Source organism: Heterodontus francisci, chromosome 27 (genome assembly GCF_036365525.1).
Source record: "Heterodontus francisci isolate sHetFra1 chromosome 27, sHetFra1.hap1, whole genome shotgun sequence".
NCBI lineage: Eukaryota > Metazoa > Chordata > Chondrichthyes > Heterodontiformes > Heterodontidae > Heterodontus > Heterodontus francisci.
The window spans coordinates 47,793,087-47,816,817 of NC_090397.1; the positions used below are offsets into that span (position 1 = coordinate 47,793,087).

Consider the following 23,731-nt stretch of genomic DNA (forward strand, 5'->3'; position numbering starts at 1 on the left):
TGGAGGGGCCGGAGGGAGGGGGGGGGGGGCTGGAGGGGCCGGAGGGAGGGGGGGGGGGGCTGGAGGGGCCGGAGGGAGGGGGGGGGGGGCTGGAGGGGCCGGAGGGAGGGGGGGGGGGGCTGGAGGGGCCGGAGGGACGGGGGGGCTGGAGGGGCCGGAGGGGCCAGAGGGACGGGGGGGCTGGAGGGGCCAGAGGGACGGGGGGGCCGGAGGGGCCAGAGGGACGGAGGGGCCAGAGGGACGGGGGGGCCGGAGGGACGGGGGGGCCGGAGGGGCCAGAGGGACGGGGGGGCTGGAGGGGCCAGAGGGACGGGGGGGCTGGAGGGGCCAGAGGGACGGGGGGGCTGGAGGGGCCAGAGGGACGGGGGGGCTGGAGGGGCCAGAGGGACGGGGGGGCTGGAGGGGCCAGAGGGACGGGGGGGCTGGAGGGGCCAGAGGGACGGGGGGGCCGGAGGGACGGAGGGGCCAGAGGGACGGGGGGGCCGGAGGGGCCAGAGGGACGGGGGGGCCGGAGGGGCCAGAGGGACGGGGGGGCCGGAGGGGCCAGAGGGACGGGGGGGCTGGAGGGGCCAGAGGGACGGGGGGGCTGGAGGGGCCAGAGGGACGGGGGGGCTGGAGGGGCCAGAGGGACGGGGGGGCTGGAGGGGCCAGAGGGACGGGGGGCTGGAGGGGCCAGAGGGACGGGGGGCTGGAGGGGCCAGAGGGACGGGGGGCTGGAGGGGCCAGAGGGACGGGGGGTTGGAGGGGCCAGAGGGACGGGGGGTTGGAGGGGCCAGAGGGACGGGGGGTTGGAGGGGCCAGAGGGACGAGGAGGAGGGGCGAGGGACGGGGGGTTGGATGGGCGTCAAGGAGGTGGGGGGAAAAGGAGTCGAGGGGCCGAAGTGGGGGTAGATGGGGAGCAGCGGAAGAGGGACGGAAGGAGGGGGACAGGGGACGGAAGGAGGGGGACAGGGGACGGAAGGAGGGGGACAGGGGACGGAGAAGGGGGGAGGGGAAGGAAGGAGCGGGGAGGGGAAGGAAGGAGGGAGGAGGGGAAGGAAGGAGGGAGGAGGGGAAGGAAGGAGGGAGGAGGGGAAGGAAGGAGGGAGAAGGGGGAGGGGGGAGCAGGGAGGGGGGAGCAGGGAGGGGGGAGCAGGGAGGGGGGAGCAGGGAGGGGGGAGCAGGGAGGGGGGAGCAGGGAGGGGGGAGCAGGGAGGGGGGAGCAGGGAGGGGGGAGCAGGGAGGGGGGTGCAGGGAGGGGGGTGCAGGGAGGGGGGTGCAGGGAGGGGGGTGCAGGGAGGGGGGTGCAGGGAGGGGGGTGCAGGGAGGGGGGTGCAGGGAGGGGGGGGGAGAGGGGACCGGAAGGAGTGGGGGGGGGGGGGGAGGGGACCGGAAGGAGGGGGGAGGGGGGCGGGGACCGGAAGGAGGGTGTGTGCGAGAGTTAGAAAGGTGAGGCAAGCAACTCAACCACATCAGCTTCCAACAGCAAGGTCAGACAAGACCTGGAAAATTTTGTAACTGTGATAATGTCCATGGATCAGTTATCTAGAACTGTTAGCATGTCAATTATCCAAGGAGTCTAATTGGTACTGAATCTCATTAACATATATATCGCAGACATTGTTCCGGACGATAAATTTCACCAGCCCAGTTAATGTTGGATTATTGAGATATATCAGCTTCTTCGGTAACTTCCATTATTCGTCCCTCAGTTAACCCCATCTACTAAATAGTTGTTTATTGCCTAGTTTAAATGCTTCTAAATTACGCTTCGGAAGTTGATACATGTTGTTGCCCGATTTCATCTTTGACGATCTGACAAGACAGGTAGTGAATAACTTCCAACACCTTATTATGATGCATACGCTGTAGTGCATGCAGTGTGTTCTCACCCCACAGTGAAGACGCTGAACAGCCAGGTGCTGCAGTACAATGCACCTACCTGATGTACACAGTCCAGAAACTGCAAGAAGACTGGGGTAAAGCCACTGCTCTGACTGGCCATTGTCTGAGCACCACGATGGCTGAAACGGTGTCCAAATGACAGCCACTCCTTCTCCACCAGAAGGCGGAAGCCCTCCAATGTCCTGTAGTGTTGATCAGACAGCAACTGCACCAAGGACACCACCTGAAGGGAATTCAAAAACAAGTCAGAAAATCCACTCCGAAAACAAGATGGAGAAATTCTACTGTGGAGACTAGAGTTGGGATGGGATAGTTGATCACATAGTCCCTGTGGTGCCACTGACAAATTACTTCATCTCACCCCTTCAATATAACTCTTTATTCCTTTCTACCTCACTTCTTAAACTCTATTCCTCTCAACTTCTCCTTGTGATAGGACATTCCACATTCTAATCAGCCTCTGGGTATAGAAGTTTCTCCTGAATTCCCCACTGGATTTATTAGTGACTATCTTATATTTACATAGCCTAGTTTTGGTCTTGTCTCCACATCTACCCTATCAAACTCTTTCATAATCTTGAAGGCCTCTGTCAGGTCACCTAGAGAAAAAAGCACCAACCTGCTCAATTTTCCTAATAGTACCACCTCTTAATTCTGGTATCAACCTTGCAAATCTCTTTTGCACCTTCTCCAGTGCCTCTATATCTTTTTTATAATCTGGAGACCCGAACTGTTCACTAGTGAAGTTTAACCAAGGTTCCATACAAGTTAAACATATATTCTCTGCTTTTGAATTCTAACCCTACAGCAATGAACCCCTGTGCCTGGTTTGCATTTTTTGTGCATTTCATATAAATGCAAGTCAATCCCCTCTTCAGCATCTAAAAAATCTTGTATATTAATAACAAAAAATGCTGGAAATACTCAGCAAGTCGAGCAGCATCTGTGGAGAGAGAAGCAGAGTTAACACTTCAAGTCAGTGACCTTTCATCAGATTTGGCAAAGGTTAGAAATGTAATAGGTTTTATACAAATAAAGCAGGGGTGGGGCAAATAATAACAAAAGGGAAGGTGTTGATAGGACAGAGGGTCACAGAGAATAACCGACAAGAAGGTCATGGAGCAAAGGCAAAGGGTGTGTTAATGGTGTGGTGAAAGACAAAGCATTAGTGCAGAGACAGTGTTAAATGACAGAATAATGAACAGCCCCGGGCCAAAAGCACAAACATGAAAACAAAAGTGGGCGGGCACATGGTAAAAAAAAATGATGAAACAAACTAAAATAAAATTAAAATAAAAATAAAAATGGGGCCAGTCATGCTCTGAAATTATTGAACTCAATGTTCAGTCCAATAGGCTGCAGTGTGCTGAATCGGTAAACGAGATGCTGTTCCTCGAGCTTGCATTGATTTTCACTGGAACACTCTAGCAAGCCCAGGACAGAGATGTGGGCATGAGAGCTGGGGATGTGTTGAAATGGCAAGCGACAGGAAGCTCAGGGTGATGTTTTCGGACTGAGCGAAGATGCTCCACAAAGCGGTCACCCAATCGATGTTTCGTCTGCTCAATGTAGAGGAGACCGCATTGTGAGCAGCGAATACAGCATACTAAATTGAAAGTAGTACAAGTAAATTGCTGCTTCACCTGAAAGGAGTGTTTGGGGCTTTGTATAGTGAGGAGAAAGGAGGTAAAAGGGCAGGTATTACACCTCCTGCGATTGAATGGGAAGGTGCAGTGGGAAGGGGACGAGGTGTCGGTGGTAATGGAGGAGTGGACCATGGTGTCACAGAGGGAACAAACCCTTCAGAATGCTGACAGGGGAGGGGAGGGGATGTGTTTGGTAGTGCCAGTTCTGATGAAAGGTCACTGACTTGAAACGTTAACTCTGCTTCTCTCTCCACAGATGCTGCCCGACCTGCTGAGTATTTCCAGCATTTTGTGTTTTTATTTCAGATTTCCAGCAACTGCAGTATTTTGCTTTTATAAAAAATCTTGTATTTGTACAGCACCTTCCATGCTCTCAGGACATCCCAAAGCACTTTACAGCCAATGAAGGATATCTGAAGCATATTGTAATATGGGAAACACAGTAGCCAATTTGCACACAGCAAGCTCCCACATACAACAATGTGATAATGATCAGATCCTCGGTTCTAGGTATTGGTTGAGGGATAAATATTGTTCAGTACAACAGGGATGACTTCCCGCTCTTCATACATCAGTTCTGTGGGATCTTGTAGATCTGCAAGGTACACCCACTCTCAGCCTGTCTGATAGTGCCAGTGGCCTAACATTTACCACATTAACTAGAGGTAAGCAGTCAGCATTCTGTCCACCCTCATACAGTACCCCACAGGTTCCTCCTCATAATTTACCTCTTTCCTTAATCCACACCAGCTACCCCATCAACAAACCTGCTGAAACACAGCTAAGTGTGGGACAACAAAAGGATAATCTATGCCAAGTCTAAGCATTGTTCCCGTCTGAGCCAAAAAAGAACTAAGGAGCGGCTCATGGGAGCACCCTCAATACAAAGGTTACCGTTTAGTTACAAACTATTCGTGAAATGCCTCACACAGCAGATGCTGCTTAACCTGCTGAGAATTTCCAGCATTTTCTGCTTTTGTTGTGAAATGCTTCCCTTGGAGTGACCCAGTGGCCTGTAAATGTACCGCCCCCCTCTGGTTCTGAGTCAGATAGGCCAAGGAGGTGCCACATCCCATTGCTGATCTGAGCTAGGGCAGCAGATGGGGACACAATAGTTGGTTTTTAGAGTGCTGTGGATAGAAACAGGTAATATCAGCCAAAGTTTTGTCTTCTAATTACTCTGTAGTGACTTCTGCTGGAAAGTGAGTGCAGGTGCACATGTGTAAGGGCTGGCGCAGGCACATGTACAGGCATGCTCGTGCATAACCTGCCAACACACACTCTAGACTGACGCAGGAAGAAAGGCCACTTTAGGTTGTGTGAAAGCTCGTGACCGTGCAGCTCCAGGACACAAGGGGGAATTCAAAAAAAGTATCAGCAACATATATTCCTTTCTCTTACAAATATAAAAATCACAACATGTGCAGTGAAATTCTTTTCTTTTATTATGGCTGTGAGGAGAAACCCCAGTTTGATAATTAACAGCAGGTACCTGAGTGGTCACGTCCCAGCCATCCTCCAGACTGATTAGCACCGAGGATCCGTTGTCCAACAGCTCGACAACCAGTACAGAGACCTGAAGCAACTTGTGCAGCTAGTAACAGAAAACAATAACGGTCAGAATAGGAGAGGAGAGGGAGGGGATCAAAGTTGCGGGGGGAGGGTGGTCAGAGTGAGAGGGCATGGGGAAGGTGAGAAGAAGCAGTCAGGGTAGGAGAAGGGAATGTAGCTGAAATACCTGAGAGAGCCAGTCAGATTCCTCCAATGAATGGTAGTAGGACAAGGTGGGCTCGGTGGATACAGAGCTTGGCACGCATGCCTTCATCAACTTCTTAAAGCTGGTCTTCACATGTCGGACATCAAATATCTCAATGGGGACAACTTCCCACTGTTGTGTAGGATCTTGTTTCGCCCCCTGGGCAAAGAATTGAATGTTATCCGTTTACTGTTTATTGCAAATTCAGCATGCAACTATACAACGTTTGAAAGACCCTCCGCCATCAATACACCAATACTTAACTCATACTATTCCCCCCAGTCCAGCCTGAAACTAATCTCCTCTTTCATTTATCTACATTAAACAGAAGTACCTCTCCAGACTAGTGTATCTGGATTCCAAAAATCTGATATGTGGTCCTATAATTAATCATCAACATTGCTAGAGAGGGGAGCTTTGACTGGATTCCAGGTCACGTCTCCAATGCAAACAATGGACCAAAGAGTTTTTTTTTACCTCATCCAGTGGTCCTAGTCTAATTATCATGCTATATTTGAAACAGACTGAAAGCATTGCAAGCTTTGGGATTTACAGTGTACACTGGACTGCAAATCTGTAAATGTATCACTGGTGGGACACACACATATTAGTCAATAACCTGGAACTAAAGGCACAATGTTTCAAGTAGCTGCAACATCAAATCCCTTATCCTAGCTAGACAGCATTGACCCCCTGGTCTCTGAAGGGTGACAAGACAGCTCTGATCCAATATTAAACATAGAAAATAGGAGCAAAAGTAGGCCATTTGAGCCTGCTCCGCCATTCATTATGATCATGGCTGATCATCCAACTCAGTAACCTGTTCCCGCTTTCGCCCCATATCCTTTGATCCCTTTAAACCCAAGAGCTGTATCTAACTCCTTCTTGAAAACATACAATGTTTTGGCCTTAACTGTTTTCTGTGGTCGCGAATTCCACAGGTTTAGCATTCTCTGGGTGAAGAAATTTCTTCTCATCTCAGTCCTGAATGGTTTACTCAGTATCCTCAGACTATGACCCCTGGTTCTGGACTCCCCTACCATCAGGAACATCCTTCCTGCATCTACCCTGTCAAGCCCTGTTAGAATTTTACAGGTTCCTATGAGATCCCCCTCACTCTTCTGAACTCCAGTGAATATAATCCTAACCAACTTAATCTCTCCTCATACGTCAGTTATGCCATCCCAGGAATCAGTCTGGTAAACCTTCGCTGCACTCCCTCTATAGCAAGAACATCCCTCCTCAGATAAGGAGACCAAAACTGCACACAATATTCCAACAGAGAGATGTTCTTCATCCCTTCTATCTGTCTTCATGTCCATTCTTCCCTTTTCAGCCTGTTGAATATCCTGGGACAAACCAGAAATTCAGGAATCGGCCTCAAGGGTTTAAAGAGATTGTTCTCACCTTTAGCTGGGACTTCTCTCCAATAATGTACAGGCCTGCTCGCGGCTGCCTGAAGTAGTGAGAGTCTGATGGGCCCCCGTTCGCCTGTGGGGACGTTTCTTTGCCCGCAAGCCGGAGTCCTACGTCTGAATTCAGTGAATAAGCACTCAGTCGCCCGCTGCCCCGAATGCTGCCCCATTTTCCTGGTAGAGAAAGAGCCATAATAACTGTCAGTATTCAGTTATCCTCTAGTTACAGTAATATCAGATCCAGCCTCCATTCCTAAACAGGGTCCACATTGCTATAAGACCACCAGCATCATTCACTCTGATTCCCTGTCCCCAACTCAACTTGGTGAAGGGTTGTGGATCTGGACTCATACTCTGCTGGGAGGGAAACAGGGTTAGGTGGGAACAAAGAAAGGTGTAAATGCAGATCAGGATTAGCCCACGATCCTAAACAGTAAAACATCAAGGCTCCAAAATGCTGTTCTAATGATGAGAGTCTACACTGCTAGGAATGCTGTGTTAATGTTCCTGCCCTGCAGAATCCTAATTTTTTATATTCTCTGATTGCAAGGCAAAATAAAGAAATGTTTGAAAAACAGGAAGAGAATTCTTAAAGCTTTATTTCAGGCAAGTTAATTAAGTGGTGGGGGAAAGAGCTGCGTCTTGATTAAATCCAGGAAAAATGTGGGGCAAGCAGGGGCAATAAAAAGGGTCACTACTCGAGTGGGAAGTCGGATGAGAGGGAACAGCCAGAGACCAAAGAAAAGGTCAAGGAATATGACAGGGAGAGGAAGACAAAAAGGTGAGGGAACTGGAAAATGGGAATGAGAAGGTGTCAAAGCACCACCAGTGGTGAAGTCAGCATCTACAAAGGCAAGTGTATATTTTGGGATTCCTACTATAAATGTTTAGACAAATGTTGACATAAAAATATAACTTAAAACTCATGACAATAACAAGGCAAGCTTATGGACTGAAAGTGTGTGCCACAAGTAAGGCTTCTAACATACCAGTCAATCTCCCATGATGGTGCCAGCATGAGTGCAGGCTAAGTGCAAACCAAGGCCACTAAGGGTTACATGATGCATTTACAGGTAATGACAGAGAAATTGCAAAAATATTAAATAATTACTTTATCTTGGTATTTACCAGAGACATTAACATGGTGGACATGACATTAGAAGAGATCAAAAATCATATAAAACTAAACCAAACTTAAGGACAAAATTCCTGGTCCAGATGAACTGCATCAGCACAATTTAAAAGATGTTAGGGAAGAGGGAGCTGGGGCTATTACATATAAAAATTCATTAGAAAAGAGAACAGTGCCAGAGGACTGGCAGACAGTTAGTGCTATTCGTATTTAAAATGAGAGATAGAACCAGTCCAGGGAACTAAAGACCACTTGGGTTAATGTCACTGTAGGAAAGATATGGAATCTTTACTGCAAGATGTAATAGAAAAGTATAGAAAAAACAAAAAAATAAGAGTAGTGAGCATGGATTTCAAAAAGGAAGGCCATGCCTGACCACCCTTATTGAATTCTTTGAAGTAGTAACAGAAAGACTAGATAAGTATAAACGAGATGTAATAAATTTGTATTTTCAAAAGGCCTTTGATAAGGTACCAAGTAGACTTGTGTCTAAGGTCAGAACATGTGGACTTGGTGACAAGTATCAGAATGGATAGCAAGCTGGCTACAAAACAAAAAAAAAAAGTAGGGGTTAAAGGTTCAGAGCAGTGGAAGATAGGAAGTGGTGCTCCACAAGGATCAGTGCTGGGACTAATGTTGTTCACCATTTACATAAATTATTTGGACTTGGGAATCAGAAATACCATTTCAAAATTTGCAGATGACACCAAATGGGGGTGGGGGAAGGGGTGTAGTTAATACAGAGGATGGTTGTGACAAAATACAGAAAGACATTAATACATTTTCTGAATTGAAGTGAAATTGGCAAATGAACTTCAATATAGATAAGTATGAGGTGGTACATTTTGATAGGAACAAGGCGGCCACATACTCCTTGAAAATTAAGTGTCCAAAAGGGGTAGAGGAACACAGGGATATTGGGAGTAGATACACAAATCACCAGAAGTAGTGACACAGGTTAATAGATCTATAAAAAAAAAACAAAGCACTCGGGTTCATTTCTAGACGGATAGAATTGAAGATTAGGGATGTGTTAAATTTGTATAGAACCTTGGTTAGACTATACCTGGAGAACTGTAAACAGCTCTGGTCTCCATATTGTAAAGAGGGACTGGAGAGAGTCCAAAAAACATTTACTAGGATGATAACAGAACTGAGACGTTCTATCTATCAGGAAAGACTGAACAGGCTGGGACTCCATTTTATAGAAAAGAGAAGACTGAAGGATGACCTGACAGAGGTTGTTAAGATTATGAAGGGGTTTGAGCAGGTAGATGTAGAGATGTTTACATCCACTTTGAAAGAGAGAAAAGTGAGTCTAAGACTAGTATTTTAAACTTAAATGGGGTCAACTATATGGGCATGAAAGCTGAGCTAGATGAAGTGAACTGGGTTACTAGGCTAGGAGATAGATCAATAGAGAAGCAGTGGCAGACATTTAAGGGAATATTTCAGAATACTCAGAATAAATATATTCCCACTATAAAGAAAAATTCTGAGGGGAGCACCCACTGTCCGTGGTTAACTAAAGAAGTTAAGGAAAGCATCGAACTTAAGGAAAAAGCATATAATTGCTTTGAGTGGCAGGTCAGATGATTGGTCAGAATATAAAGAACAGCAGGGAATGACTAAAAGGTTAATCAGGAGAAAGAAATTAGAGTATGAGAGGAAGCTATCTAGAAATGTAAAAACAGATAGCAAGAGTTTCTACAGGTATTTAAAAAGGAAAAGAGTAAGTAAAGTGAGTGTTGGTCCTCTAGAGAGTGAGAATGGGGAGTTAATAGTAGATAAGGAAATGGTAGATGAAATGAACAAATAATTTGCTTCGGTCTTCACTATAGAGGCTACAAAAAACATTCCAGTAATAGCTGTTAATCAGGAGGTGGAAGGAAGAGAGGAACTAGGTGAAATTACAATCACCAGGGAAGCAGTACTGAGCAAACTGATGGAGCTGCAGGCTGACAAGTCCCCGGGTCCTGATGGGCTTCATTCTAGGGTCTCAAAAGAGGTGGGTAATGAGGTAGTAGCTGCATTGGTGTTCATTTTTCAAAATTCACTGGATTTTGGAAAGGTTCCATCAGACTGGAAAATAGCAAATATAACCCCTCTATTCAAGAAGGGAGGGTGGGGGGGGGGGGGGGGGGGTGGGAAGCAGAAAACAGGTAACTAAGGCCAGTTAGCTTGACGTGTATCGTGGGGAGGGTGTTAGAATCAATCATTAAGGAGGCTATAGCTGGGCATTTAGAAAAATTCAAGGTAATCGGGACTAGTCAGCATGGTTTGCTGGGGGGGGTGGGGGGGGGGGGGGCGGTATGTGGAAATGTAGTGTAATCAGTTCAGCCATGAACTTATTGAATGGCGGAGCAGGCTCGAGGAGCCTACTCTTGCTCCTAATTTGTATGTTCGTAAAGGCAAATCATGTTTAACCAATTTATTGGAGTTCTTTGAAGGAGTAACATGCGCTATGGATAAAGGGGAGCCCGTTGACATACTGTACTTGGATTTTCAGAAGGCATTTGATAAGGTGCCACATAAAAGGTTATTGCGCAAAATAGGAGCTCATGGTGTAGGGAGTAACATATTAGCATGGATAGAAGATTGGCTGCTGGCAGAAAACAGAGTATGCACAAATGGGTCCTTTTCTGATTGGCAGGACGTAACGAGTGGAGTCGTGTGGGGGTCTGTGCTGGGCCTCAACTTCTTACAATTTATAACAATGACTTAGATGAGGGGAGCGATGGCTTGGTAGCTAAATTTGCAGATGACACAAGATAGGCAGGAAAGTACGTTGTGAAGAGGACAGAAGGAAGTTGCAGACCGATATAGATAGGTTGAGTGAGTGGGCAAAAATCTGGCAGATGGAGCATAATGTGGGAAAATGTGAAGTTGTTCACTTTGGCAGGAAGAATAAAAAAAGCGGAGTATTACTTAAATGGAGAACTGCAGAATTCCAAGGTGCAGAGGGATCTAGGTGTTTTAGTGCATGAGTCACAAAAAGTTAGTATGCAGGTACAGCAAGTCATAAAGAAGACTAATAGAATGCTATCCTTTATTACGAGAGGAATTGAATATAAAAGTAAGAATGTTATGCTTCAGTTATACAGGGCATTGGCGAGACCACATCTCAAATACTGTGTGCAGTTTTGGTCTCCTTATTTAAGGAAGGATGTAAATGCATTGGAGGCAGTTCAGAGGTGGTTTGCTAGATTGATACCTGGAATGAGCGAGTTGTCTTGTGAGGAAAGGTTGGACAGACTGAGCTTGTATTCACTGGAGTTTAGAAGAGTGAAAGGAGACTTGATTGAAGTATATAAGATCCTGAACAGTCTTGACCAGGTAGATGTGGAAAGGATGTTTCCTTGTGGGTGAGTCCAGAACTAGGGGGCACTGTTTTAAAACTAGGAGTCGCCCTTTTAGGACAGGGATGAGGAGAAACATCTTCTGTCAGATGTTTGAGACACTTTGGAACTCTCTGCCTCAGAAGGTGGTGGAGGTGGGGGTCACTGAATATTTTTAAGGCAGAGGGAGATTGTTAGGCAAGGGTATCAAAGGTTATCGGGGCTAGATGGGAGTGTAGAATTCAAAACAGAAACAGATCAGCCATGATCTTATTGAATGGCGGAGCAGGCTCAAGGGGCCGAATGGCCTACTTCTGCTCCTAATTCGTATGTTTGTATGTTTCCAGTTCCAAGAGCAGAACCGGAGGCCATAAACATAAGATTGTTGCTAACAAAACCAATAGAGAATTCAGGAGAAACTTCTTTAGCTAGAGAGTGGTTAGAATGTAGAATTTGCTACCAAGGAGTAGTTGATTTGAGAAGCATGGATACATTTAAGGGGAAGCTAGATAAACAAGGGTAGGAGACAGTAATAGAAGGATACGTTGATAAGGTTAGGAGGAGGGTGGAAGGAGGCTGATGCAAAGAATTAACAGTGGCATGAATCTTTTGGGCCAAATGGCCTGTTTCTGTGGTGTAAATACTGTAACTACGCAAGTGTAGACTGCTGGTGAAGCAGGCTTCCAGGTTGGGGTAATAACTGTACAAGAGTACACAGATCTAATTCAGTTACCACCTTAATGTCATATACTGTCAATTTTCCTTAATACCTTGTGTTTCTATTGCTAGTTATAATTAAATAGAAAAATGTACATTAGGACAGGAAATAAGTAGAGTTAGTTGGAGCTTCGAAGCATTGCTACAGTGCAGGCTGATGAACTGGGAAATGTAAACCATGAGTGTCTACAGCACCTCCACTGGTAAGAGGATGTAATTACAGCATGGATAGGTTTACACAGGCAGTTTTCACTGCAAAAGTACGCACAGAAATTTATAATGGGAAAAGTTAACATTGGGAAGTAAGGTTTTGTAGGGAACAAGTGCATGCAGATGCAAGATTTTTAATATATATCATGGACAGTACAATGCCTGATGAACACAAAAATATGGAAAATTGATTTTTTTCCCTCCACAGGTAATTACTGTGCACAGTGACACAGTTAGTATCAGCTCATTCATTCCTTTCAGCTTTGTTTTCCACTGAGCGAAGACTTAAGCCATAACTAAGTTAGTCAGGTGAGTGGAATAGGAAGTTAAGGATGTTAGAATAGGTAGTCTCAGTTTATACATGCTATAACAGGTTAATATCTGTGGTTATTCTTGGTGTTAGCCCTTTCAAACACAAGGATATGATCGGTTACTTTCCTTGTGCTCAAACACAATACCTTGAGGGCTTTCTCTCCCCTTCGTTGTGGCCCTCGGATTTGCCAGAGTGATGACCCTGGCTCTGTGACCTAGTCCTGAGAAGGCACAGCACAAAAATCAGTTGACTTGCTCCAGAAACGTGGCAGCAAAGATAATCAAACAATGAAACTACTGAGAATGCACAACATCAATCATGTATCACCCAATGCAATACCGGCATTGGACAGACATATCAGTCTCCATTTAAACAGATTTCTCAGTGTGAAATTAGTGCTTAAACCTGCTGAGTATTTCCAGCATTTTTTATTTTTATTTCAGATTTCCAGCATCGGCAGTACTTTGCTCTTGTATCACAGTGTTATTGGTATTGGATAGACGTATCAGTCTCCATTTAAAGAGTTATCACAAGTTACTGACATTTGAAGAGGTACATTGTTACCCACTACAGTTTGCGACAGGACACACTGACACCCATGACAGTTCAGTGCAAGGCATACTGACACCTATTACAGTTCCGTAAAGAGCACACTGATACCTATTATAATTTATTACAGGGCACACTGATATCCATGCAGCTCAATACAGGGCACTGATATCCATTTCGGTCCTGAATGAGGCACACTGATGCCCATCACAGTTTATTACAGGGCACACTGATGCCCATCAGTTTATTACAGGGCACACTGATACCCATCACAGTTTATTACAGGGCACACTGATACCCATCACAGTTTATTACAGGGCACACTGATGCCCATCACAGTTTATTACAGGGCACACTGATACCCATTACAGCTCAGTGCAGGGCACACTGATATCCATTACAGTTCCGTACAGGGCACACTGCTACCCATCACAATTTAGTACAGTGCACACTGATACTCATTGCAGTCCAATACAGGAACACTGATATCCATGCAGCTCAATACAGGGCACTGATATCCATTGCAGTTCTGATTGAGGCACACTGATGCCCATCACAGTTTATTACAGGGCACACTGATGCCCATCACAGTTTATTACAGGGCACACTGATACCCATCACAGTTTACTACAGGGCACACTAATGCCAATCACAGTTTATTACAGGGCACACTGATATCCATCACAGTTTATTGCAGGGCACACTGATACCCATCACAGTTTATTACAGGGCACACTGATACCCATCACAGTTTATTACAGGGCACACGGATATCCATCACAGTTTATTACAGGGCACACTGATACCCATTACAGCTCAGTGCAGGGCACACCTGATAGACATTACAGCTCAGTGCAGGGGCACACTGATACTCATCACAATTTAGTACAGTGCACACTGATACTCAAAACAGTCCAATACAGGGCACACATATCCATGCAGCTCAATACAGGGCACTGATATCCATTGCAGTTCTGATTGAGGCACACGGATACCCATCACAGTTTATTACAGGGCACACTGATGCCCATCACAGTTTATTACAGGGCATACTGATGCCCATCACAGTTTATTACAGGGCACACTGATGCCAATCACAGTTTACTACAGGGCACACTGATGCCAATCACAGTTTATTACAGAGCACACTGATACACATCACAGTTTATTACAGGGCACACTGATGCCCATCACAGTTTATTACAGAGCACACTGATACACATCACAGTTTATTACAGGACACACTGATATCCATCACAGTTTATTACAGGGCACACTGATGTCCATTACAGCTCAGTGCAGGGAACACTGATATCCATTACAGCTCAGTGCAGGGAACACTGATATCCATTACAGCTCAGTACAAGGCACACTGATATCCATTACAGCTCAGTGCAGGGAACACTGATATCCATCACAGCTCAGTACAAGGCACACTGATATCCATTACAGCTCAGTACAAGGCACACTGATATCCATTACAGCTCAGTACAAGGCACACTGATATCCAATACAGCTCAGTACAAGGCACACTGATATCCATTACAGCTCAGTACAAGGCACACTGATATCCATTACAGCTCAGTACAAGGCACACTGATATCCAATACAGCTCAGTACAAGGCACACTGATATCCATTACAGCTCAGTACAAGGCACACTGATATCCATTACAGCTCAGTACAAGGCACACTGATATCCATTACAGCTCAGTACAAGGCACACTGATATCCATTACAGCTCAATACCGGGCACTGATATCCATTGCAGTGCAGTATAAGGCACACTGATGTCCATTACAGTCCAGCAGAGGGCACACTGATAAAATAACTGTCACTTCAGACACTGTTGCATGAAATGTACAGGATACACAGCATTGTCACTCTCAATGTTTCATTAGTGTCATGCTGCCATATTGACCAGTCCCTCCAATTAAAGGCCTGCTCAGCTCTGCAAATGAAACCTTACCCGAGCCCGACAGAACCACATCCGACCCGGCCTGAGCCCTTTCATTTCTTCCCGCACCCGACCCGACCACCGTAATAAAGTTCATTATATTAAAGAGGTTGTGCTCTACACCTTGGACGGAAACACTCACTGCAGACTAATGTGGAGTGTTTCCTGCCTTGACATCCTGGCTGTCACTGTGTCCGACCCGACCTGAGCCCGAATGCCGGACCCGGAAGAGCGACCCGACCTGAACCCGACAAATGTCGTCGGGTCCCGTTGGGTTCAGGTCAGGTAGCCATGCTCTACCTCCAATCAGTCAGATGTTTCTAAACCGATGAGCTTTCCTCTGGGGGTGGGGGTGGAATGGATTATTGTACAATTCTGGATTTTGTTTCGTATCACACCCTCTCCAGGCCTGTGGAATTGAGCATTATTTATTTATGCAAATCCCTGGAACCAAGTAACAGCCACCTCATTTGCTGAGTTTAAGGTGATTAGTCCGCCACTTAGTCCACAGAGGGGACACTCCTCGGTAATGTGCAGCATTGTTTGTGTCTCTCCACAAGTGCATAAGGTGTTTGTACTGTGGGGCCCTAGCACTGGAGGTTGGCTATGGAGGAGCCCTGACTTGTCCTGAACCTGTTTAGCAAGGACACTCTCGCTGTGGTAGTTCAAAGCCTGCCATTCAAAAGATGGGATTTGTCACAAGGAACTGGTCAGTGACTTCCCGTGTTTCCCATTCCTTGATCCAATTGAGCACTGCAATTGACAAATACGTGTGTTTGCAAAATTCCAGTGACCTCTAAGGCCACTGAACCGGGGGAGTGCCGTTCAGTGTTTGCATTGCAATCAAACTGCGATGGCCGTCAATGCTGTGCTTGGTTTTTACTTCAATAGCATAGAGCTCTGAAATGCAAATAGAACACTTAATTGCCGATGTCAGGGTGTACACACACCAAACTTTAACAAATCTCCCAAGCCTCAAAGTGAAGAATAGTCTTTTAACATGTATCAATATCAGTGCATGTACCTGCTAGTGCAGTGGCAGGTTAAGATGCAGGCAGAAGCTAGACACCTGGCACAATGCTGTCACTAAAACTGCCAATCTTATTCCATTTGAGCAGCAATTACTTTGATATACGCACACGAAATAGGCACAGAGAATTTCTAGACATGGTGGGTTTTACACAGAGGTTGATGGAGACCTGCTGAACCAAGTGCAGCCACTGGAGGCATTGGGCGATAGGGCAGCACGCTCTTCCCGTCCCCTTTTTTTCGGTATGAGGCAATAGGTACAGTCACAATGAGCTGAAGGTTCTCCTTCTGTGCTATAAATTCTGTGATTATGTGCTATTCCTTTCCCCTGCTACAAATCCTAAACACGCCGCTGCTGTCCCACCACCCCTACTCTCTCTGAATGATTGTAGGGCTGCGTTCAAGTCCCATGCTCTGTTGTGCAGCTTCTGTCTACAAGGGCAGCAGACACAGGGCCCCCTGCTAACTAAGCACATAGTAGCAAAAGGGTAAGTGCCAACAGTCCAGTCCACTCACCCATTTTCCCTGCTAGAAGGAAACTTCAACCAAGGAAACAGCTCAGAAATAATGAAGAATTTTGATGGAAAAGAATCAACGATAAATCACAAAAAGATGCTCATATTGATTGTACACACCCCATAGGGATTCAGAGTGATTCTCACCTCCGCGACTGAAAGTGCTTGGCATATCTTCCTTTCCGCCCATCACCTGTTTCATCAGCACACCAATCTTAGGCTGTCTCTGCTTATCAGACGAGTCTACAGAATATAACAGGATACAGGTCATGGAAAGATTCCTCAGAATGTATCAAGACACGGAAAGATTCTATGTCAGCAGAGGTACAAAAGGAAAGGACAAAACGCGACAAAGCTCAGAGCAGTGAAAAGAGTACTGAACTTGGAACAGGTGAAGCACAGACCAGCAGAGAGCAACCTGGCTGACAACTGACCAGCAGAGATCAATCTTGTTCTCAAGTGTCACTCTTCTTCCTAAGGAGCATGGAGTGAATCCACACACATTTCCACTGCCTTCTTATGATGGCTCCCAATATTCCAACAGCAGTCTAACTAAGGGCTTTATACAATTACAACATTTCCTCCTTGCTACTGTATTCAATGCCTCCAGATATAAAACCAAGGATTCAGTTTGCTGTTTCAATGGCAAAATGCTCAGTTTGAGGTGTTTAAATAACAAAAGGTGTAGCTGAAATGTGAGTAAAGAAATTCTTGGTCTTGGACAGGACTAAAGGACACAAGTACATAATTCACAAGCCAGAGCAAGGTTAGAGATTAGAAACTATTTTCATGAGGTAGGATGACCAGAATTGCATCCATTTGCATAAAGGGCCTCGCCACTCACCTGCAGTGTCAGTATAACTGGTAGTTCAATGCCCTCCAGATGCACCCAGTACACACTTTACCTCACTGATATCTTTCTCTTGCTCAAGAAGTTCTCACAGAGAGACATAACAAACCTGAGCTGTTCATGTGAGATGTGAATCCGCCGAGTGTGTTGCGACCACCTGCGTCTGCGTAGTGGGGCATGGAGTTTATTACTGCCTGTAAATACTTCTCTTGCTCTAAATTGGTGGAGTCTGTCTGAGAAGGACCTGAAACAGAAAAATACATTTCTTAGTAAGATCTCCTTCACAGATGAAGGACAGAGGCACTAATAGAGACTTGAATCATAGCTGCAACACTCAAACACGAACCAAATAATGCAATGACAAAAGTACACACCACAAAGAGTAGCACAGTTAAAACGCTGAGCTCCATCTCTCAGATCTGCACCAAGGAGCTGCCAAAAAATATCAATTCTCCACTGGTTGGAGTCATACTTGGCACAAATGAAGATGGTTCTAGCTGTTCATCTCAGCCCTAGGACATGTTTGCAGGAATTCCTCAGGGCAACAACTTAAAATCAACCACTTACAGCTGCTTCATCAAGGACCTTTCCTCCATCATAAGGAGATTTGGGCCTTGGAGTGAGTCAAGTGTACATTTACCAAAATGATACCTAGACTCCTAAGGGTTACATTACATGTAGATTACACAAACTAGGGTAGCATTCGTGGAATTTAGAAGATTAAGGGGAGATTGGAACAAAGTTTTCAAGATATTAAGGGGAGCAAATAGGGTAGATAAACTCTACCTATCGTTGGTTGGGAAGCCCAGGACGAGGGGAGACAGCCTAAAAGCTAGAGCCAGGCCATTCAGGAATGGTTAAGAAATACATCTAGATGCATAGAGTCTAACCATCTCCCCTTGACAATCAACAGCATTAGCCTCACTGAATCCCCCACTATCAACATCCTAAGGGTCACCATTGATCAGAAAGCTAACTGAAGAACCACATAGATGCCAAGTCAACTAAAGGTCAGAGGCAAATGGGTCACCTCCTGACTCCCCAAAACAGCTCCAAAACAATCAGGAGTGATGAAATATTATCCACTTGCTCAGATGGATGCAGCTGCATAACTCAAGAAGATTGACACCACCCAGGAAAAAGCAGACTGTTTATCAGCACCTCATCCAATTGTCTAAACATCCACTCCCTTCACCATCACAGTCCCACTGCCTGCAGTTTCCAATGCCAAATGTTGATGCACAATGCCTTTAGTCTGTAACATTCACACTGCCACTGTTTGTGGTCTGTAATACCCATTTACACTAGTTTGTAACATCCATGGTCCCGCTGCCTAAAATAGCTCAGTGCCTGTAGTCTGTAACATTAATGCCCTTGCTGCCCACAATCTAGCACCCACACTCAAATGGTTCAGTGCCTGTAACTTGTGCGCAGTTCTGGTCATCTCATTACATAAAGGATGTAACTGCACTAGAGAGGGTACAGAGGAGATTTACGAGGATGCTGCCAGGACTGGAAAAATGCAGTGACGAGGAACGATTGGATGGCTGGGGTTGTTCTCCTTGGGACAGAGAAGGCCGAGGGGAGATGTGATTGAAATGTACAAAATTTTGAGCGGCCTGGATAGAGTGGAGATGAAAGGCATATTCACCTTAGCAGAGAGGTCAGTGACTAGGGAGCAAAGATTTAAAGTGATTGGTAGAAAAATTAGAGGGGAAATGAGGAAATGCATTTTCACCCAGAGGGTGGTGGGGATCTGGAACTCACTGCCTGAAAGGGTAGTTGAGGCAGAAAGGCTTAACTCATTCAAAAGGAGTCTGGATATGCACTTCAAGTGCCATAATCTGCAGGACTACGGACCAAATCCTGGAAGACGGGATTAGAATAGGTGGATCGTTTTTCGATCGGCACAGACACGATGGGCCAAGTGGCCTCTTTCTGTGCCTTAAACTTTCAATGATTCTAACATGCACACTTCCACTGCCCATAATGGTTCAATACTTGTAACACCTATGCTCCCAATGCTCACGCACGCACTGCCCGTTATGTTTCAGTGCTTATAGTCTGCCATGCCCACATTCCCACTGCCTGCAATGGTTCAGTGCTTGTATCACCCACAATTCCACTGCCTGTAGAGGTTCAGTGCCTGTAACGCCCACACTCCCAGTGCCTGTAGCGGTTCAGTGCCTGTAACACACAAACTCTCACTGCCTGTAACATTACGCTTCTTCCTTACATTGAATAGTTGGTACCTGCAGCTGGTGCATTCTGGGACTTGAAGAGACCGACAACACTCTTCCCATGCAGCCCAGCCGATCGCAGAAGCACAGCCTTTGTGCGTGAATTTCTCCAACACACGACGGGGAAGCGGTTCTGTCTGTAACACCGTGAGATGCGTTGCATTGTACTGTCCTGTATGGTCTGGGGGATAATCAGGAGGCTGGGGTAACTGGAAGGGGAAAATATTAGGTCAAACAAAAAACCATCCTGCTGACGCCTTAATAGCCTGTGACTTTCAGACATATTGGTGCCATCACTAAAGCTCTCTGCTTTCAAGTTCAGCAACTTTGCACTTCATCTCTCGGTGGGCCACGGATTTATTCAGTGCACAAAGCATCTTGTTTGCAGGTGGGCTGCTGTACTAACTACAGATAGCAATGACTGTAGAAAAAAAGGGTTATAACTAGCGTTAAGATAGAAACAGAATTCTCATAGATTGAGATAAAAGAGGAGGGATAAATCACAAATAGGGTATTCCACAGATTGCCTAAAAATGTAAGAAAAAACATGTAGGCAAGACTATGAAATGAGTAAAAGACAGACGAATAAACATGGAAGATTTCAACTACTCCCAAATAAATTGACAAGAAGGGGTAGTAAATGGGAAAAGGAAATGGAGCTTTAATAGTGTGCTCAGAACTTCTTTCTGGATCTAATAATGGGAGTGAATCAAGCAGATAACCAAAGTAAGTGTAGGGGAGCATGTAGGGGAAACATCTAGGCAACAGCAATCAAAATATATAAGGTTTAAAATCATGACTGAGAAATAAGACAACGGCCAAACTAAGAGATTGGAAGAAAGCTAATTGAGAGGATGATAGTAGAACAAGGCAAGATAAACTGGAAAAATATTTTGACAAAGAGAAAGAACAGCAGTAGGAAATATTTTAAAAAGGGGTTCAATAGAACTCAGGAGAAGTATACTCCACTAAAAGACAAGAACAAACTAGCTAATAATGAAATGCCATGGAGTAACGAGGGCAAAATTGAACCTAAAGAAAAGAGGCATACACTAAGTGGATAGACAATAAAGGAGATGATAACAAGAGGGAATATGAAGTGGTTAGGAAAGGCAGAAAAAAACTGCTAGAAAAGCAAAGAGGAATTGCAAAATTAAGTTATCGAATATAAAAACAGTAATATGTTCTACAGACACAAAGAAAAGAAAAATCAGGGCAAGGATAGGAACACTAAGGGATGCACAAGATAAACTCTCAGTGCTATAGCATAAATATTGAAGTTACTTTGTCCCTGTATTTACCAGTGAAACTAATAGAGTGATCATGACATTCGAAGGGATTATAAAAGATATCACATTCAAGATAGAAAAGGAGATAATTGATAAATCAATCAAAAATAGAGAGGATGAACCCCTGATCTGCATGGATTGCATCCGCCTATATTATGCGTTAAGGAAGAGATGGCAGAAGCACCATTACATATATATACAAAAATTCTTTAGAAAACGGAATAATGGCAAGAGACTAACAGACAGCAAACGTTATTCCTAAATTTAAAAAGGGAGATAGGACAAGTCTAGTGAACTACAGACCAGTTAGCATAACGTCACTTGTAGGAAAGATAATGGAAACATAATGGGCAAACATTTAGAAAACAAAAATAAAACAAAATAGTGAGCAGAGATTTCAAAAGGAAAGGCCATACTTAGGGATACGTTGATGGGATAGATGAAGGATGGGAGGAGGTTTTTGTGGAGCATAAAAACTAGCATGGACCTATCGGGCTGAATGGCCTGTATCTGTGCTATAAATGCCTTGTAATACTTTGTAACTTTGGTTAGACTACACTTGCAGTACTATACACAGTTCTAGTCTCCATGTTACAAGGAGGATATAGATGAGGAGCAGAACGTACAAAAGGATTCGCAAGGTTGATACCAGAACTGAGAGGTCATACTTATGAAAGATTGAACAAACATTTTAAAATCATAACAGGACATATTAGGGAGGTTATTGAAGCTCCAGGTAGAACAGGCTCTTGGCTGACACCTATCCCAAGATTAGGAAGGAATTAGCTCAGCAAATGAGAGCCCATTTGGATGTTTCTCAGTCATTGGACTTGAGCCAAATCCTGGAGGATTGTAAAATCGCAAACGGGTTCCCATCTTCAGAACAAGTGCGAGGGCCCTGTCAGTCTCACTGCCTATGCTGGGAGAATGCTTGAAAGTACTGAGACATAATAATGAGGAAGCATCTGAAGGGCATCCACTAAACATTTGTGTGTTGCACTCAAACTGTTATTCCTTCTGGGCAGTTTAGAAGTTGCTTTGATAAACTTACAATACAAGAAAGTGTCCATACTTGACTGGGATTATAAGCAAACTCACCTCCTGCAGACACTGTACATGCGATTTACCGTAGTTATTCGGAATGGCTCATTCTTCGACCTGGTCAAACTGTTACTGAGCGTGCCCAAGCCCAGACGCTGATAGTCACGACAACAAGCTCGCTCTACCATGTGGCTCATGGTCGATTTATCCGACCTAATTGTAGTGGAAAGTGTCTGTGCACTCTGCTCCATCTCCTCTGAAACTACAGAAAGAAGTGGTGTCAGGAGGGGGAACAGAACAGAGCAGGGGCAGAGTTGCTTCACATGCAGACAGAGTGTTGGACAGGTGTGGAGTAGGAACGTGCAGGATGCATGGTGCACACTGCATGGTCCGCGGTGATGCTGAGGGAGTGCAGCACTATCAGAGGGCAAGTGCATTACTCCCTCAGTACGGCCCCTCCTCTGATGACGCGGCGCTACTGCAGTATTGTCCCTCCTCTGATGACACAGAGCTCCCACTGTACTGCGCATCTGACGTAGCGCACTCCCAGCATTCTGCGCCTAAGACGCCCTGGCACTCCCACCTCTGACGGTGCAGTGCTCCCTCAGTACTGCCCCTCCGACAATGCAGTGCTTCCTCAGTTCTGGCCCGTGCATAGTGCAGAGTTCCTTCAGTTCAGCTTCTAGGTTTTTGTCCAGAAATCCAAAGCAGGACTTGATCACAGTGATCACTGAGAATGTAGACTCGTGCAACAAGAAGCATCTCCACTGTCCACCGAAATCTCATGCCCCAATGTCCAATATCCATACCCCAGCATAGAATGGCAGCCCCTGGTTACCCAGTACAAACTGACCACATACCAGAGATTTGGTCCAGGTTGTCACCGTGTGCGGGAGCAGTTCGCTGGTCCCAGGTCGGAGGGGTGTACTTCCTTCTGGTGACGTACTGACGTCCAATTGTCTTCTTCGCATTCTTCATGATATTTCTGGACATGGTTCTGAATAGATTAAATCACAACTACTTTTAATTTTGTCATGCAGGCCCCCACCTGCCAAGAATGAGGCATATTAATTTCGCCACATGGACATTAAAGTTCAAATTGTTGCTGGGAAGGAGAGAAGGCCTGATACAAGGAGTTGCCAGGCCCCTGCTAGAAAGACATTTTTGCATATTAACAGACAGGCTTGTAGACAAAGGAGCCACACCCTGCTCCAATTCAATCCACAACAGACGTAGTCAGATTAGTTAGTCACATGACTTACTGGCTGTGGCAGAGTCTGAATGGAGAGTTTTAAATTGGAGAGACAGTGTTTAAACTGGCAGAAAGCTCTTAGCTCCTGGACTAAAGCAGACCTCCTCTCTGCCTGTCTGCCCCCATCTCTTTCTCACCAGCTTCAGAATCCATTGAAGACACATGAACCTCAAGAGAGAAAAGTCGCCTACAGTGAACAAGATTTAAGAATAATAATGGGCCCCAACAAAAAGCAAGATCTACCTACAATCAAGGACTACAGCGAGCTCAAAGCACAGTAACAAAAAAACCCTCTTCAGAGATTGCCTCAAACCTATCCACTTTATTTCTTCTGCTCTCTTCTGTCTCTATTTGCATGTGTGTATCGCGTATGCATGCTAGCGTGGGTGCGTCATGTATCCGTAGATGTAAACCGAATTAGAGTTTTAAGTTTAAGTTTATTAAAATTTCACCTTTCTTCTTTAAACCTAAGAAAGCCTGTTTGTACTCGTTTCTTTACCTTATAATTGGAAAGCGGTGAACAGGGATTCACCAAGGGGAGTAAAAACAGTCTTTAAAAAAATAAAATCCTGTTTCAGTTAAGCCCAGGTGAAGGCTGA

The 23,731-nt window shown here is 45.3% G+C and overlaps 1 protein-coding gene across 2 annotated transcripts in view; it reads right to left on the minus strand.

The window, feature by feature from the left end:
* Positions 1-23,731, minus strand: part of sbf1 (SET binding factor 1) — a 140,021-nt gene that overhangs the window by 20,865 nt on the left and 95,425 nt on the right. Inside the window, exons 25-34 of one of the 2 annotated variants that reach the window (XM_068059302.1) lie at positions 22,741-22,877; positions 21,938-22,142; positions 19,563-19,759; positions 17,420-17,554; positions 16,608-16,703; positions 12,557-12,631; positions 6,694-6,875; positions 5,269-5,445; positions 5,023-5,124; positions 1,922-2,107 (exon numbers count right to left, since the gene is read on the minus strand). In XM_068059302.1, the coding sequence (XP_067915403.1) occupies positions 1,922-2,107; positions 5,023-5,124; positions 5,269-5,445; positions 6,694-6,875; positions 12,557-12,631; positions 16,608-16,703; positions 17,420-17,554; positions 19,563-19,759; positions 21,938-22,142; positions 22,741-22,877 (1,492 nt within the window). The remainder of the gene's footprint in view (positions 1-1,921; positions 2,108-5,022; positions 5,125-5,268; positions 5,446-6,693; positions 6,876-12,556; positions 12,632-16,607; positions 16,704-17,419; positions 17,555-19,562; positions 19,760-21,937; positions 22,143-22,740; positions 22,878-23,731) is intronic. The other variant, XM_068059303.1, reaches the window with a different exon arrangement.